Raw genomic sequence first — 13,236 nt, 5'->3', positions numbered from 1 at the left:
TGTGTTGGTTTGTTTGAGGTTCGGCTTCCTAATGCAAAACATGGTAGAAGACTATTTTTGGGGAAAATAAAAATGTAGATTTGTGCTTTGATTTGATTCAACTTTATGAATTAGTAGAATAGAAAACTTTTTAAGTAAAGGAATATACAACAATTACACATGTTCAAGTTTGGGCCATGAGTATTATATTATGTATACATATACATATATTATACAGATTTTTTATAGTATCCGAGTTCATGTTTTAAAACTTCATTACGAGTTATGTTAAACAAGGTGATTACGATTTTTAATAGCTATGTACATATGTAATCTTTAAAACAAATCGCATACATATTCTATTCAAAAAATAATCTGGATAGTTAATGCGTGGATTTAATTTATTAACTTACTGTTTTTTAACATTTTTATGAAAGTGAATCAAGTTTAATGTTTGTAAAATAAGTTTCATGAATCAAATCATTTCTTTAATGTGAATTTTCGTGAAAAATAATTGAAAACCACGGTTAATTTCGACTAAGTCTATGTATTCTCTGGTACTGTTGAAGTATAAAGTCAACATTTGTTTGGACGTAAACGATTTGAATAGATCAGAGGAAGATATCGTATGTTGTCTAGTGACGGCTGGGGAGGGTGACAGGGGGATGAGGAAGGTTTTCCCCTTTTCAATGTAAATATTTGAACATCCATTGAATGTGCTTTTGTATAGTTTTCATCCGGGCGAAATCTTTACTTTGACTCGGGAGAAGGAAAAGTGGCGGAGAAATATTTTGCTCAAATTTTAACTTACATTTATTATGATTTTAGTGCAAAGTACACCTTAGAAAAACATCATTGAAAGTAGTTTTTATCAATTCGGGTTTGTTTTAATCAGATATTGTTATCGTTTCAAGTGAACAGCAAACTGTATCGCAGAAAATCGATAGGTATCTGTTAATTTTCGAGAATTTCGTTTTTTCGGAAAATCATGGCACACTCACGTATCAAAAATTTTGTTCAAATGATGATTAAAAAGGCGAATTTTTTTTATTTAATTAAATTTTTTATTAAGTGGATTTTAATCTGGTAAAAATTTGCGTGATTGATTTTTTTATATACTTTGGACGCCGACTTATACAGTATTTGTAGGTTTTGGTGGTTTTATTTGTGGTATATTATGATTCATTTGATTTAAATTAAATTAGGATTTTTCCCGTTCCAGAAAGAGTTCCCATTTTTATTTATATTATACAATAATTTTAATTTTTACAATATGGTATGTTTGTTTTAAGTTTTCGACGTATAACGATGAGTTGATTTATTATCAGTTTGGATTACAGTGTGTGTGATGAAGTGCTGTATATTATATTGTTATAAATTGTTCAAATCTTATCATTCCTTAGTGGTTTTTTGTACAGCTTGGACGTGAAACTTCAACTGCCGCTCCAATTTAAATTATCAAAATGGCTCAGTACAAGTTGACTTACTTCAACGTTAAAGGAGTATCGGAACCCATCAGATACCTCTTCGCTTATGCTGGAGTGGAGTTTGAAGATGAAAGGGTAGAAAAGGACGCCTGGCCAAAAATGAAAGCAGGTACGAAATTTTATGTTTTAATATTTTGATGCAAAACCTTTTGGGGTTTTATATTATATAAAATAGTCTTTAACTCTTGTTCTACATACAAAGATTCAAGAAAATTCTAGTATAATTTTTGCATCTACATACATATATCATGTAAATAAAAAAAAACAAGTTTGGTAAACTTAAAATGCGATTTCTTCCTCTTAGTAAAGACAAAAATGCTGCGATCCACAAAACTGAACGTCTTAATTTAAAAATTTATATTTATATTTTTTATGTATGTATGTTCTAACTGATAGGTTTTGAATGCAATTCGTAAGCCAGAAGTATTATTTTTTTTAAAACAATATTTCATTATTTTATTTATACCTTTTAAATTATTTATATCTTCTTGGTATTTCATGCATATAATCCTTATAGTAATATAAAGTAATAAGAAAATTTTGAACAAAATCTGATAACCAGAAGTAGAACTTTTGTCTTATATTTCAAAATGTGTGATTTTCCCTACATTAGGTCCAGTACGTTTTCAGTCGGCATGTATGCGTCATTACCGCATTTTGCTTACGACACTTATGTACATATGTATGTATTATTATATATTCCCCATATATATATATATATATATATATATATATATATATATATATTATGTAGATAAAGCCATGGGTTGGTCATGATTTATGTATGTATGTATGTATTTGTATGATTTTCATAGTAAATGGATCGAGTTATTAACTTGGATTGAATATATATTTGGTAAGATACATTATTTAGTACAACAGTAGATTATTGGATTATTTTTTTTATCATTTTTAGTATTAATGTCAATATATTATCAATTGATTTATCTATAGTAGTAAGTCTACGTTTGAAAATATGCGTTGATAAATCAACAGACACCTTTTATTATCAGTTAGTTTCATTTCAGTGTGATATTAAATCCTCAGATCTAATATAAAAGTAGCACAGTGAACTAATTAGCCAGCAGCGTGGCTCGGTCGTTAAGCTTCTGCTTAACACTGAGAGGCGCCGAGTTCGATCCCTTGAGCTGACCTCGATTGAAAAGAATTTTTCTGATTATATCTGTAATGCTGCTGGTCAGACCAGGATTTGTGACTCCTGGTTGATCGTTTCTTATCAGAGTTTGCCAATTTTCCCTGATTTCATTGTTGAAACGATTCCCGATTACAAATTTTCTAAAAATCCTTCCTACCCACTATGTCACCACTATTTGAGTATGATTAATGTAAATATTAAAATAAAAATGTATGTACAATTCATAGATGTCTCGTTAATTGTCGAGTTTAAGTCAGTGTCTCGTAATTTAACGACATATATAATAAAAAATGCTGTATTGTTTGTAATTTGGCCAGGAAGGCGCATTGGGGTTTACCTGTAATGCCTTCCTGGTATGAAAAAAAAAATATATATATATCAGTTGTTTTACATTTTGCTGAAACACTTAATAGGTTATTTTATCGAATGAAAACCAATGAATCGAAAAGAAATCACATTTTAATCAGTACAACATGTTCTATGTTACATCTTAGTGTTATCTACATATGTATGTGCTGTAATATTTTTGTGATTATGCGAAAATATGAAGTCACTCCTTTTCCGGTCTATTTTCGAGATAAGTCTTGAGGCTTTCTTTCTCTCTGATTTTTTCACACAAAGCCATTAGATTAGGATAAGGTTTCAGAATGTCCGGCTTATACCACGTGATGGTGTCCAACATTCCGGCAAAATACACGTCAACCCACGTGGGCTAAAAATAAAAAAAATCCATAAGTATTGATTATTCATAATACACTTTCACATATTCAATATTCTAATATAATTTTTTACGAACTTATCATAAAATATACATGCATGTATTACTAATAATACGACATTAAAAATTGGAAGATATTAATTATTTATACATGTATTATACAAAGAACGTTTTTGATACTCTTTGTGTTAAGCGGTTATAAAATTCAAGTATTGAATTAAAATAATTCAGAAATTATTAAGCTTTCTATTTTTACTTTATCTATCATACAAATGTACGTAGTAACAACAGATTAAGTTTTATGATCATGCGAAAATTCGAACTCGAGATTTTTTTTACTAGAATTTAATGTTATCTTGAATATATATTTAATTAAATTCCATTAATTGAAGCAAAATATATTGCCCCCATTCAAGATACGAAAATTTATTTTAGGCTGTTCATATTTTATATTCTTCTTGAAATCTTATTGGAGGATGAATAATATTGTGGCCTTTTTGTGTTTCACAGTAAAGTAGCTCTAAATAATCTTAACGATAGAATGAATCTTTAAATAAGGTCATTATTTGAAGAATTAAAAATGAAAGTAATATAAAAGTATATGCAATGAAATTTTAATGCTTCGTGCTTTTTACATGTATTATTTTTTAATCAAATTAGTCTTATTTTTAATATCTAATCTAATATTTTTTTTACCCCATATTCTTTTTATTGCGCATTTTCCTAATAAAATACGTTATCAAAATGATATATTACTGTACTATTCAGTTTATCTCAACTTTTTTACAGTCTGTGTTGAAATATTTGTTTTTATTCGCCACACGACCAAAAACATCAACGAATCGAATTTAAATTGCAAGTAGATGTAAATATGTATGTTTTTTCATACATATATTTTATTTGAATGCGTTTCATCAATACTTCAATTGGAACGTTTTAACGTCGGCAAAGTGCGGAATGAATATGCAATTGGATTTTCATAGGATTTTCGCGATATTTTACGACACAATATAGTGCATTCGAATCGGAATATATTTTATACCACGTTCGTGAACGGAAACGAACATTGGCAACTACCTCGGATCCATAAAAGAAGCCATCCGCAGCTAGGGGTTCTAGTTTAGAGTACGTGTACGTGAACGCAGTTTCGGCCTCTTCTCTGGCCTCCGGAGTCTTCTTTAAAAATTCCCCAGACAACTCTAAGAATAAAGACACAAAATTATATAACGCTGAATTAATAAGGGTGTTTTAAATTTGCATTGAAAAATATACTGACTTATTTGAACGTCTCTCATGTTGTCCACGACGGCTTCGAGCAGAGCGTCTTTGAACGGATCGTCGGTCGTCAGCCCGAAGCGTTTTCCCAAATACCTGCAGATGGCCACCGATTGGGACAACTGCTTTTCGTCCACTTCCAATACGGGAATTTTGCCAAAGGGTTGCTCTACAAATCGTTGATGTAATAAATTGGATTGTCAACTACATTGTATGGGAATTAATTGACATATGCATCGTACGTTCTTTTATGGCAGGCCAATCTTCGCGAGCAATCCTCGAGTCTTCAAATTCGACATCAAAATAAGCAAACATGTACCGAATGCATTCGGCCATGCCTCTTATGTCGAAGTAGATTAGTTTGTAAGTGGAATCGGCCATATTTAGTTTTTTCTTCTTCTGAAATGTAATGTGTTTCTAATCATTAAATTGAGAGGAATTTATTCACATTGAAAATTAATTATACGAATATTATGATTTTTTTTTAAATAACAAATCATCTATGTACATTTTCGCATTTCACATGTAGATGATAAATACATTTATCACAATATGACTATTTCGTGGGGCAACGATCATTAATATATGTATGTATATATACCTACATATGTACATATTTAGTATTATTAGGGTGATCACATTACCCAGGACTTAAAATGGGACACTCCGCTAAAAATTGTCTCCTCCTCTCCGCAAATAAAAAAAATTGTTGTACATACGTCTAAAATTTTTATAAATTTTCCCTCAAATTTCAAATAATTGTCAAAGAATTATAATTTATTTTCAGAATGTAAAATTTTTGTGTACAAGGAATATAGAAACACGATAAAAAAAATATAATACTATACTTTTTCTGAAACATTGTAAAATTAACAAAAAATAAAATAACAATAAATTTTCTAAATAGATTACGTGCAAGTGAAAATTTTGATTTCTTCTTTTATTACGTACTATAATTTTTATCAGAGCGTATGTATGTACATTTCTTTAAAAGAAGAAAATGTAACAATATAAAAAAATAAACATAATATAATTTTGTATTTTACAGTTATTTTATAATATTTATGATCAAAAGAAGCAATTTTTTTTAGAAACATGTAAAATGAATCACGTTACATCATATTATAATTTTTAATTTAAATTTTACTATAATATGAATACATTGTATATAAATGTATATTTATGTAATAATATTTGTTTTTGGGAAACATATTGATTTGGTAAAATATGGAAGTATAATAACATTATTCTAATATAATAACTTAGTATAATAACATTTTCTGTGGATCAGTGACGGACAAAACGGGACAAATCAAATAATTTTACGAATACGACGGGATGAACGCAAAGCACGGAAAAACGGAACTGTCCGGGCCAAAACGGGACGTATGGTCACCCTAAGTATTATGCACATGTTAACGTAGTATGTACATAATTCAATAAATATTTACCAATCTCTATACGCACAGAAGATGAAGATACTTCGATAGATAGAAGATAGCTAAAATTCAATTTAATAATTTTTTCTCTCATCGAAAAAAGTTTTCGTTTTTATTAAATTTGAAAAGCTTAATTTATAACATTCTAATTCACAGTCTGAACTAATTGTTTGTAAGGTAATTTTGATTGAAATTATGAAGAGTGTTTAAAACCATACATAACTGTGCATCGTAAATTTAGATTGAATAACATATGTACTCGTATATGTATGTATGTAAAAGGGAAAATATATTGATTTTTACTACCATTTTGTGATGGAAATGTACAAATTGTGTTTCTAAGAGACGTTTTTCTATACGAGGCGTCTAAATCGATAGTTCTATTGTGTATTGAATTAATTTTGAATTTTTATTATAATTTTTGTAGTTGGGTCTAATTAACTTAATATGTTGTATGAATCAAATTCAAACCTGTCTACAAACGTCCAAGCAAGTCTGGCAGTAGAGGTGAAATGCTCGTAGCTGTTGGAGAATTCTAATTTTAAGCACTTCGTGTTTGTTTTGTGTGAACGTCACACTCGCTTATCGATCTAAAATATTTTTATTTTCATACCTACATATATGCGTATCATTAAATTGTGTTATGTATGATTACAGACAAACCCTTCGGCCAATTACCAGTCTTGGACACGGGGGATGCGTTCGTTTTGACTCAATCGGTCGCAATCGCCAGATATTTGGGTAAGAAGTTCAATCTGTCGGGAAAGGACGATCTCCACAATGCACAACTAGACGCTCTTGTCGATCATATGGCAGACTTGCAATCGAGTAAGTTAAAATCCAATGATTTTTTAAAATTTAAGGTATATGTGGGTATATTTTTTGTATAATATGGTATTTTCAGAATTGTCCAAGGCTCTTCTTGGGTCTCAAACTCCAGCTGAAATTTTCGCCAGAGGAAGCATTCCTCCACCAGATACAACTGAAATCGCTAAGTTCGAAAATGAACTACTTCCAATATTTTTGCAAAAGTTTAATGCCATTGCGGCTGAAGGATTCTTTTACGGAAGTCAGGTAAATATTCTTTAAATTCCAAACAATTCTTATTAATTTAATTACGTAACTGTATTGATTTGATATTTTCGTTTTTATCAAGGCTACATGGGCTGACGTTTACTTCGCTGGTTGGATAGACACCTTGGAAACTAGGTTGAAGAATGAAATTTTAGGATCGTACCCAAATTTAACCCATATCAAGAGGATCATCCAAGAAACAAACACCGTGCAGAATTATCTCGAAAAGAGGCCTTTCACCACTATGTAAATTGAAAATTAAATAAAATAATACGAAGACTTGTCATTTAATTTTTAATTCAATGTATGTTTGTAGTTGGTATTGACAATTGATAAAAGTGTATTGGTCAATGAGGTAAACATTCATTAATATATTAATTTATTTATTTGTGTCCTATAAAAAGGCTTTTAAAAATACAGAAAACATATACAGTCTACAAATACACATACATGAATATAACATTGAATATTACAAGTAATTATATGTATATTAATAAAGTTTAAATTACAATTGTATGTTTGATATCTACATAACATGATTATTGATTCCAAAAAACGATTTTCATTATCGGAATAAAAATTTATATATAAATCAATTAAACTGAAGTTTTGATTCAAATCAATCGAATTCAATCAATAGATCCAAATCGATCAAATTTAATCAAAAAAAATAACGATTTTTTAGATAAAAATATTCCATCGGATTAAAATTTGACAGTCCTGATGAGACATGATGATATATAATAAGTTACAAGAGATAAATTATACATATGTATGTAATACGTATTTGCCTCACACATTAGGCTCAAGCTGTATATAAAATTACAAAAATGAAAAAGATAGCTCATTAGGTTGATTTTTCATTTACAAAAATAAATCGTCTACGTACACATTGACAAACATTTTTTTTCGATATATGTATGAGCCGTTATATTTGAAAGTGGGGGAAGTCCAATTTTGAGTTCCAAAACTACTATTCCTGCTTGACTTTCACTTTTTTTAATTCGATATTTCCAGAATCTCAAAAAAGCAGAATAAAAGTATTACAGTCCAACTGTATTTTTAAATATTTTTAGACACAAAAAAATATATTTAACGTTTTGCGAAATATTTCTCGAAATGAGGAAAAGTGGACTTATGCAACTTTCAAATATAGTGGCACACATTTAGATCAATTAATATGCGTTTTAAGCACTTTGTGTTCCGACTGCTTATTGCTTTTAAATGTAAATATAATTAAAGGTCTTGTCGATTTATAATTGAACGGTGTACACGAGTGCTTAATGTAAAATCAATATCCAGTTACATTAAGACAAATCGTATCAGTAATAATTTAGTACTTTAGAATGAAACCAGCGATTTTAAAGTAACCGGGCAAGTTTTTAAATAAAACGAGATATGTATATTTGGAGGAAAACTTTTTATTTGCTCATACCATTAACACAAATGACATGCGTGGTAAAACTGTGTGTACATATATTTTTTAATTTTTATATGCACATAATATTAATTTAATGCGCATGAGGCATCGGAGCAGGTCTCTGTTTAATGTATTTCTGTACACTGTCTTTATTCTTGATTCTATCGACGAGTGCCTTGAGATTTGGATACGGATCGAGGAAAGCTGGCTCATGATCCCTCATCGATTCGACAAAACCCGAAAAGTATATATCGACCCAAGTAGCCTGAAACAAATAAAAATTGTAATCAAATATACACGTGCGAAACATACAGGTATAAGAATTGTTTCCACATTACTTTGGATCCATAGAAGTAACCTTCCGTAGCAAGATTTTCAATTTTGGACAAAACGAAAGTCAAAGCTTCCTTAGAGGCTTTTTCAGTCTCGGGAGTTTTATTGTGAAACGCTTGCATCAGCTCTGAAAAAATATAAAAGTATTTGTAGTAATCATTTTTTTTAATGATACACACAAAGGTGATCAATCACCCTTAACGATCGCATTGAATAAAATTCATACTTGTTAATGCATCCCTGATGTTGTCGACAAGAGCTTCTAGTAAAGCTTCTGTGAATGGATCTGAAGCTACGAGACCGAAACGCTTTCCCAAAAATCTGCAGATGGCTACTGATTGAGTCAGTTGTTTGCCGTCGACTTCCAATACGGGAACGGTACCATAAGGTTGCTCTAAAAATACATACATAGAGTGAAACTTATTCCATTATTCATTTTAAGATGTAAACCTTGTAAAGACTTAAATGTATCTTACTTTCTTTCAAAGCAGCCCAATCGGGTCGTTCGAATCTGAAATCTTCGAATTTGACATCGGCATATGCAAAAATGAAACGTATACCTTCAGATAGGCCTTTGGAGTTGAAATAAGTCAACTTGTATGTAGAAGCGGCCATTTTGTACACTGTTAGAAAAATCAATAATGCAATAGATATAGAAGGTCAAAATAAATGTAAAACTAGTAAAAATGACAATAAATAGCGTAGATACACATACCACGATATTGATGTGGTAAATTATAGTCATAAATATACAATTTTTAATTTTACATATATAATACATATAATACTTGCGTACTTACCAGACGCCACAAGCACTTCTGGTCAATACTGGTGGTGAACTGATCATTATCGCTGTTGGCGCCGAATTTAAGTATAATAACACGATTCACAAAATCAAGACAGTGGTTACAAACTGCTGTGTCATCGTTCAAGGTTATCTGTGCAAAATCACTAATGATCATGGTTATCTGGAGGATTCTGTCGAATCATTCGAGTGTACCTAAATTACGTGTTTATATGTATTCACATACATATGTATGTGCTAAAAGCTCAGGTATACACTTGATATATTATACAATCAAATATCCTATTGATAATTTTAATAACTGCCATTCATACAAGATTAAAAAAATTGCAGTAATAAAGCATTAAATACGGAACATAAAAAAAATAGCAGTAATGATCCTATAGCCTGTTGGTGCTAAAGCCTATAGCACAGTTTGGTGGTTGCGTTAATACTAACCACCGAGAGGTTTCCGGGTTTAAGCCTTGGGTTGACCTCGAATGAAAATAATTTATTTGGAAGTATTTCTGTAGTGCTGATCGTCAGACTTGGATGTTTGTGACTCCAAGTCGATCATTTCCTATCAGTATTTGCCAAATTGTTGAAATGGTTAATCATCAAATTGGCAACAACCGTCCTATTCACTATGTCACCACTATTTGAATATGATTTAAAAAAATCATAATCTATAAATTTATATGTGTACAAATTTAATACCACAGGTGTCACTCAGTGCAGAAACACCGGGAAAATATAAATTTTAAATATTAATAAATACAAATGAAAAGATGTATATATCAATAATTGTAAAATAGTATACAATAATCACCTAAATGAAGCTCCATACTCATACTCAAGTAAGGCTAATTTGGAGTTTTTTTGACTAAATATTAAAGAATATCCACGTAGACATGAATTGTTTAAGTTTAAAAGAAAAAAATTATATGACCTTGAATTTATATACATATAAATATTGTAATTATTACAGTGATTATAATTTTTCGATTAAGTATCCATTAAATAAACAATTATTTAAATTGATATACTACATTTGTATATGGTGTGATATTTTTAATTCCTAATAGTTATCAGATAAACAGTATTAAGTAGGATAGAACAATTCTTTTAATGAAACACTGTATTTTATTTTCAATTTATTAAAAATATATATTATATAATACTTCATGCCATTAATCAATTATCATATTACTAAAAGCCATTTTTACAACTATAAAAACATAAAGCGATAAGATAATAAAAATCATTCCACAATAGTTAAAAGTCAGGAAATAATACACGATTTAATAGTTGATATACGTATAGTATGATTGTTTAAATTATTTCAATCTCAACTTAATGAGGATGAGGTGCCTGTACCGGTCTCTGTTTAATATACTTTTTGATACCGTCTTTGCTTTTGATTTTTTCTACCAATCCTGTGAGATTTGGATAAGGACTGAGAATATTAGGAATGTAGTCATTGATAGTTTCAAACAATCCAGTAACGTAGATATCGACCCAAGTTGGCTGAAAATCAAATTACATATACATGTGAGTTAATTAATACTAAAGTCAATGTTGATTGAATTTCATTACGTTCATACCTTTGATCCGTAAAGGTATCCTTCTGGAAGGAGTTTTTCAAATTTATCCAGAATGTATTTTAAAGCTTCATGGGCTGCCTTTTCACTCTCTGGAGTTTTATTTGCAATTGATTCTTTCAATTCTGAAAAATATAAATCATTAAAAACTCGAACTTCATGTTTCGTGGGATTCAATGCTGTAAAAGAAGCACATACTTGCTTGAGTGTCTCTTAAATTGTCGACCAACGCCTCCAATAAAGCTTCTGTGAAAGGATCTTCGGCGACCAGTCCGAAACGTTTGCCCAAAAATCTCATCATGGTTACAGATTGGTTCAAAATTTTACCATCGACTTCGAGCACCGGAAGTGTGCCGTATGGTTGTTCTGAAAAAAGTAATGAAATCGTTATGGCGAGCCGTTAAAGACCGTTAACTTTGCATACATATCGAATTGCACCAATTCTAATATTTTCCACTTCAAATTATTTTTTTAAAATAAAGTACGTACTCTCTTTCATGGCAGGCCAGTCTTCCTTTTCGATTCTGTTGTCTTCGAAGTCTACATCAGCATAAGCGAATAGAAACCGTATACATTCAGCAAGTCCTTTCACGTTGAAGTAAGTTAGCTTATATTTGGAATCGGCCATCTTGAAGCTGGAATTGATGTAATGTAAAAAAAAAATAGAGTTTAAGTTGACAAATCAGTGCCAAACATTTAAAATTTAATATTAAGTTTTAAATAAAATAATTTAAAATAAAAATCTTAAATCATTTAAAATTTATAGCATAAATTTAATTTAATTTTAATTTAATTGGGGTGATTAAAAAAAAAAGAGAAACTTTTTTAATTAAAAATTTTTTTAAGCCATTTATTAATGAATTTAATTTTCATTTTAATTACTATTTTTCTATTAAATTATTATATTTTTTCTTTTTAAATACTAAAACTTTAAAATTAAATATTATTTTTTTAATTAATTAATCTTATTTTATATTCAAATAAAGTATTTCTAAAGTCTACATCCTACTAATGCACATTTGCACTGTGCTGCTTTAATTTTTTGAGAAATATGTATACATACAATATATAAGTATGTAAATATATAATATTTTTAGACATGCCATTTAATTTGACATACATTCTAAATAAAAATCGATCTAAAATTATTCTACGAGTTCAATGATCTCTATGTACATATTGCGCAATGTGTTGTCACTTGTTAGTTACGTACTCTCAACGGAAACTGTCAATTACGAGTCACACTTAACTATTAGTAAAAATCTACATTAAAAATCAAAAAAATATATATATAAACCCAGAGAAATGTTATATCTCTCTGTATAAACCACAATAATATAAAATATACCTACATACGTTCAAAGTGGAATCGTGTTGACGAACGAGTCAGTGGGACGAGCGTCGGCGGTTAACTGATTCTGATCACAATAACGGTTATCCGAAACCACGCATCGACGGAAAAATCAGCGATTCAAAACTATTGCGTCATGTTCATGACTGTTGTTGAATTCAAGGTCATTGATCAACTTCAATCTGTCCGAGCGGACTAAAAATCATTACAATTTGGCCGAATTCTTACATTCGTTAATTGTTGCAGTCATTATATGAGACACCTTAATACATATTTGATTCAATAATCAACCACACACTCGTCATTCATGATTGTTGAGGATCACTGGATGTCGATCCCAAATTTGGGAGATGCGCTCGATCGGCCGCGGTGCAACGTTGAAGAATGTTGAAGGTCAACTTTTGTCGTTATATTTACATATGTAATCATGCGGTCTCCCTCACGGGACCGAAAGTGAAACGCCCGAAAACGCAAATATCGGAAGGCAAAAATCGAAAATCGAAAGATCTTAAGTCGAAAGATCAAAAAAAAGGGTGCATGGTAAACTGTACTATGTATATATAATATATGTATATGAGTGGCATGCTGTGAAATTATCTCTCTTTTTGTCATACAGCCT

At 30.1% G+C, this 13,236-nt stretch overlaps 4 protein-coding genes across 6 annotated transcripts; 1 reads left to right on the top strand and 3 right to left on the bottom strand.

Annotated features, from left to right (window-relative positions):
* The first annotated feature begins 1,302 nt into the window (after window positions 1-1,302).
* On the top strand, window positions 1,303-8,538 carry LOC143913891 (glutathione S-transferase-like). The gene is made up of 4 exons (XM_077433938.1): window positions 1,303-1,575; window positions 6,712-6,882; window positions 6,959-7,128; window positions 7,211-8,538. The coding sequence occupies exons 1-4, from the start codon at window positions 1,443-1,445 to the stop codon at window positions 7,376-7,378; spliced, it is 642 nt and encodes a 213-aa protein (XP_077290064.1). The 5' UTR covers window positions 1,303-1,442; the 3' UTR covers window positions 7,379-8,538.
* Window positions 3,068-6,644, bottom strand: LOC143913894 (glutathione S-transferase-like). Of its 2 annotated transcripts, none has more exons than XM_077433942.1 (5): window positions 6,526-6,644; window positions 4,858-5,014; window positions 4,617-4,784; window positions 4,418-4,539; window positions 3,068-3,334 (listed from the first exon to the last, which is right to left on the bottom strand). In XM_077433942.1, exons 2-5 carry the CDS (start codon window positions 4,994-4,996, stop codon window positions 3,173-3,175), a joined length of 591 nt encoding a protein of 196 aa, XP_077290068.1. In that variant the 5' UTR covers window positions 4,997-5,014; window positions 6,526-6,644; the 3' UTR covers window positions 3,068-3,172. The 2 variants fall into 2 exon arrangements, with proteins under 2 accessions (XP_077290068.1, XP_077290069.1); XM_077433943.1 differs by having other exon boundaries at window positions 3,070-3,334; window positions 4,858-5,011.
* On the bottom strand, window positions 8,531-9,869 carry LOC143913892 (glutathione S-transferase 1-like). Its single transcript, XM_077433939.1, has 5 exons — window positions 9,682-9,869; window positions 9,358-9,504; window positions 9,108-9,275; window positions 8,887-9,008; window positions 8,531-8,813 (listed from the first exon to the last, which is right to left on the bottom strand). The coding sequence occupies exons 2-5, from the start codon at window positions 9,494-9,496 to the stop codon at window positions 8,640-8,642; spliced, it is 603 nt and encodes a 200-aa protein (XP_077290065.1). The 5' UTR covers window positions 9,497-9,504; window positions 9,682-9,869; the 3' UTR covers window positions 8,531-8,639.
* A 946-nt stretch (window positions 9,870-10,815) lies between these two features.
* On the bottom strand, window positions 10,816-12,695 carry LOC143913893 (glutathione S-transferase 1-like). 2 transcript variants are annotated; one of them, XM_077433941.1, is made up of 5 exons: window positions 12,623-12,695; window positions 11,756-11,901; window positions 11,465-11,632; window positions 11,270-11,391; window positions 10,816-11,192 (listed from the first exon to the last, which is right to left on the bottom strand). In XM_077433941.1, exons 2-5 carry the CDS (start codon window positions 11,892-11,894, stop codon window positions 11,019-11,021), a joined length of 603 nt encoding a protein of 200 aa, XP_077290067.1. In that variant the 5' UTR covers window positions 11,895-11,901; window positions 12,623-12,695; the 3' UTR covers window positions 10,816-11,018. The 2 variants fall into 2 exon arrangements, with proteins under 2 accessions (XP_077290067.1, XP_077290066.1); XM_077433940.1 differs by having other exon boundaries at window positions 12,619-12,681.
* Window positions 12,696-13,236: the final 541 nt, after the last annotated feature.

The sequence above is a fragment of the Arctopsyche grandis genome, chromosome 6 (assembly GCF_051622035.1).
Source record: "Arctopsyche grandis isolate Sample6627 chromosome 6, ASM5162203v2, whole genome shotgun sequence".
Lineage (NCBI taxonomy): Eukaryota > Metazoa > Arthropoda > Insecta > Trichoptera > Hydropsychidae > Arctopsyche > Arctopsyche grandis.
The sequence above is the reverse complement of the archived record's forward strand: the minus strand, read 5'-3'. Positions and strand labels throughout refer to the sequence as shown.

Excerpts from the sequence above, each read along its gene's own strand:
- LOC143913894 (XM_077433942.1), bottom strand. The coding sequence starts at position 4,996 with ATGGCCGATTCCACTTACAAACTAATCTACTTCGACATAAGAGGCATG. Across the intron at positions 4,785-4,857 it reads TTGGCCTGCCATAAAAGAAC|AGCAACCCTTTGGCAAAATT; the intron begins GTACGATGCATA and ends AACGATTTGTAG. Across the intron at positions 3,335-4,417 it reads GCTTCTTTTATGGATCCGAG|CCCACGTGGGTTGACGTGTA; the intron begins GTAGTTGCCAAT and ends TTTTATTTTTAG.
- LOC143913893 (XM_077433941.1), bottom strand. The coding sequence starts at position 11,894 with ATGGCCGATTCCAAATATAAGCTAACTTACTTCAACGTGAAAGGACTT. Across the intron at positions 11,392-11,464 it reads TTTAAGAGACACTCAAGCAA|AATTGAAAGAATCAATTGCA; the intron begins GTATGTGCTTCT and ends TATATTTTTCAG. Across the intron at positions 11,193-11,269 it reads GATACCTTTACGGATCAAAG|CCAACTTGGGTCGATATCTA; the intron begins GTATGAACGTAA and ends TTTGATTTTCAG.
- LOC143913892 (XM_077433939.1), bottom strand. The coding sequence starts at position 9,496 with ATGGCCGCTTCTACATACAAGTTGACTTATTTCAACTCCAAAGGCCTA. Across the intron at positions 9,009-9,107 it reads CATCAGGGATGCATTAACAA|AGCTGATGCAAGCGTTTCAC; the intron begins GTATGAATTTTA and ends ATATTTTTTCAG. Across the intron at positions 8,814-8,886 it reads GTTACTTCTATGGATCCAAA|GCTACTTGGGTCGATATATA; the intron begins GTAATGTGGAAA and ends TATTTGTTTCAG.
- LOC143913891 (XM_077433938.1), top strand. The coding sequence starts at position 1,443 with ATGGCTCAGTACAAGTTGACTTACTTCAACGTTAAAGGAGTATCGGAA. Across the intron at positions 6,883-6,958 it reads TATGGCAGACTTGCAATCGA|AATTGTCCAAGGCTCTTCTT; the intron begins GTAAGTTAAAAT and ends TGGTATTTTCAG. Across the intron at positions 7,129-7,210 it reads GATTCTTTTACGGAAGTCAG|GCTACATGGGCTGACGTTTA; the intron begins GTAAATATTCTT and ends GTTTTTATCAAG.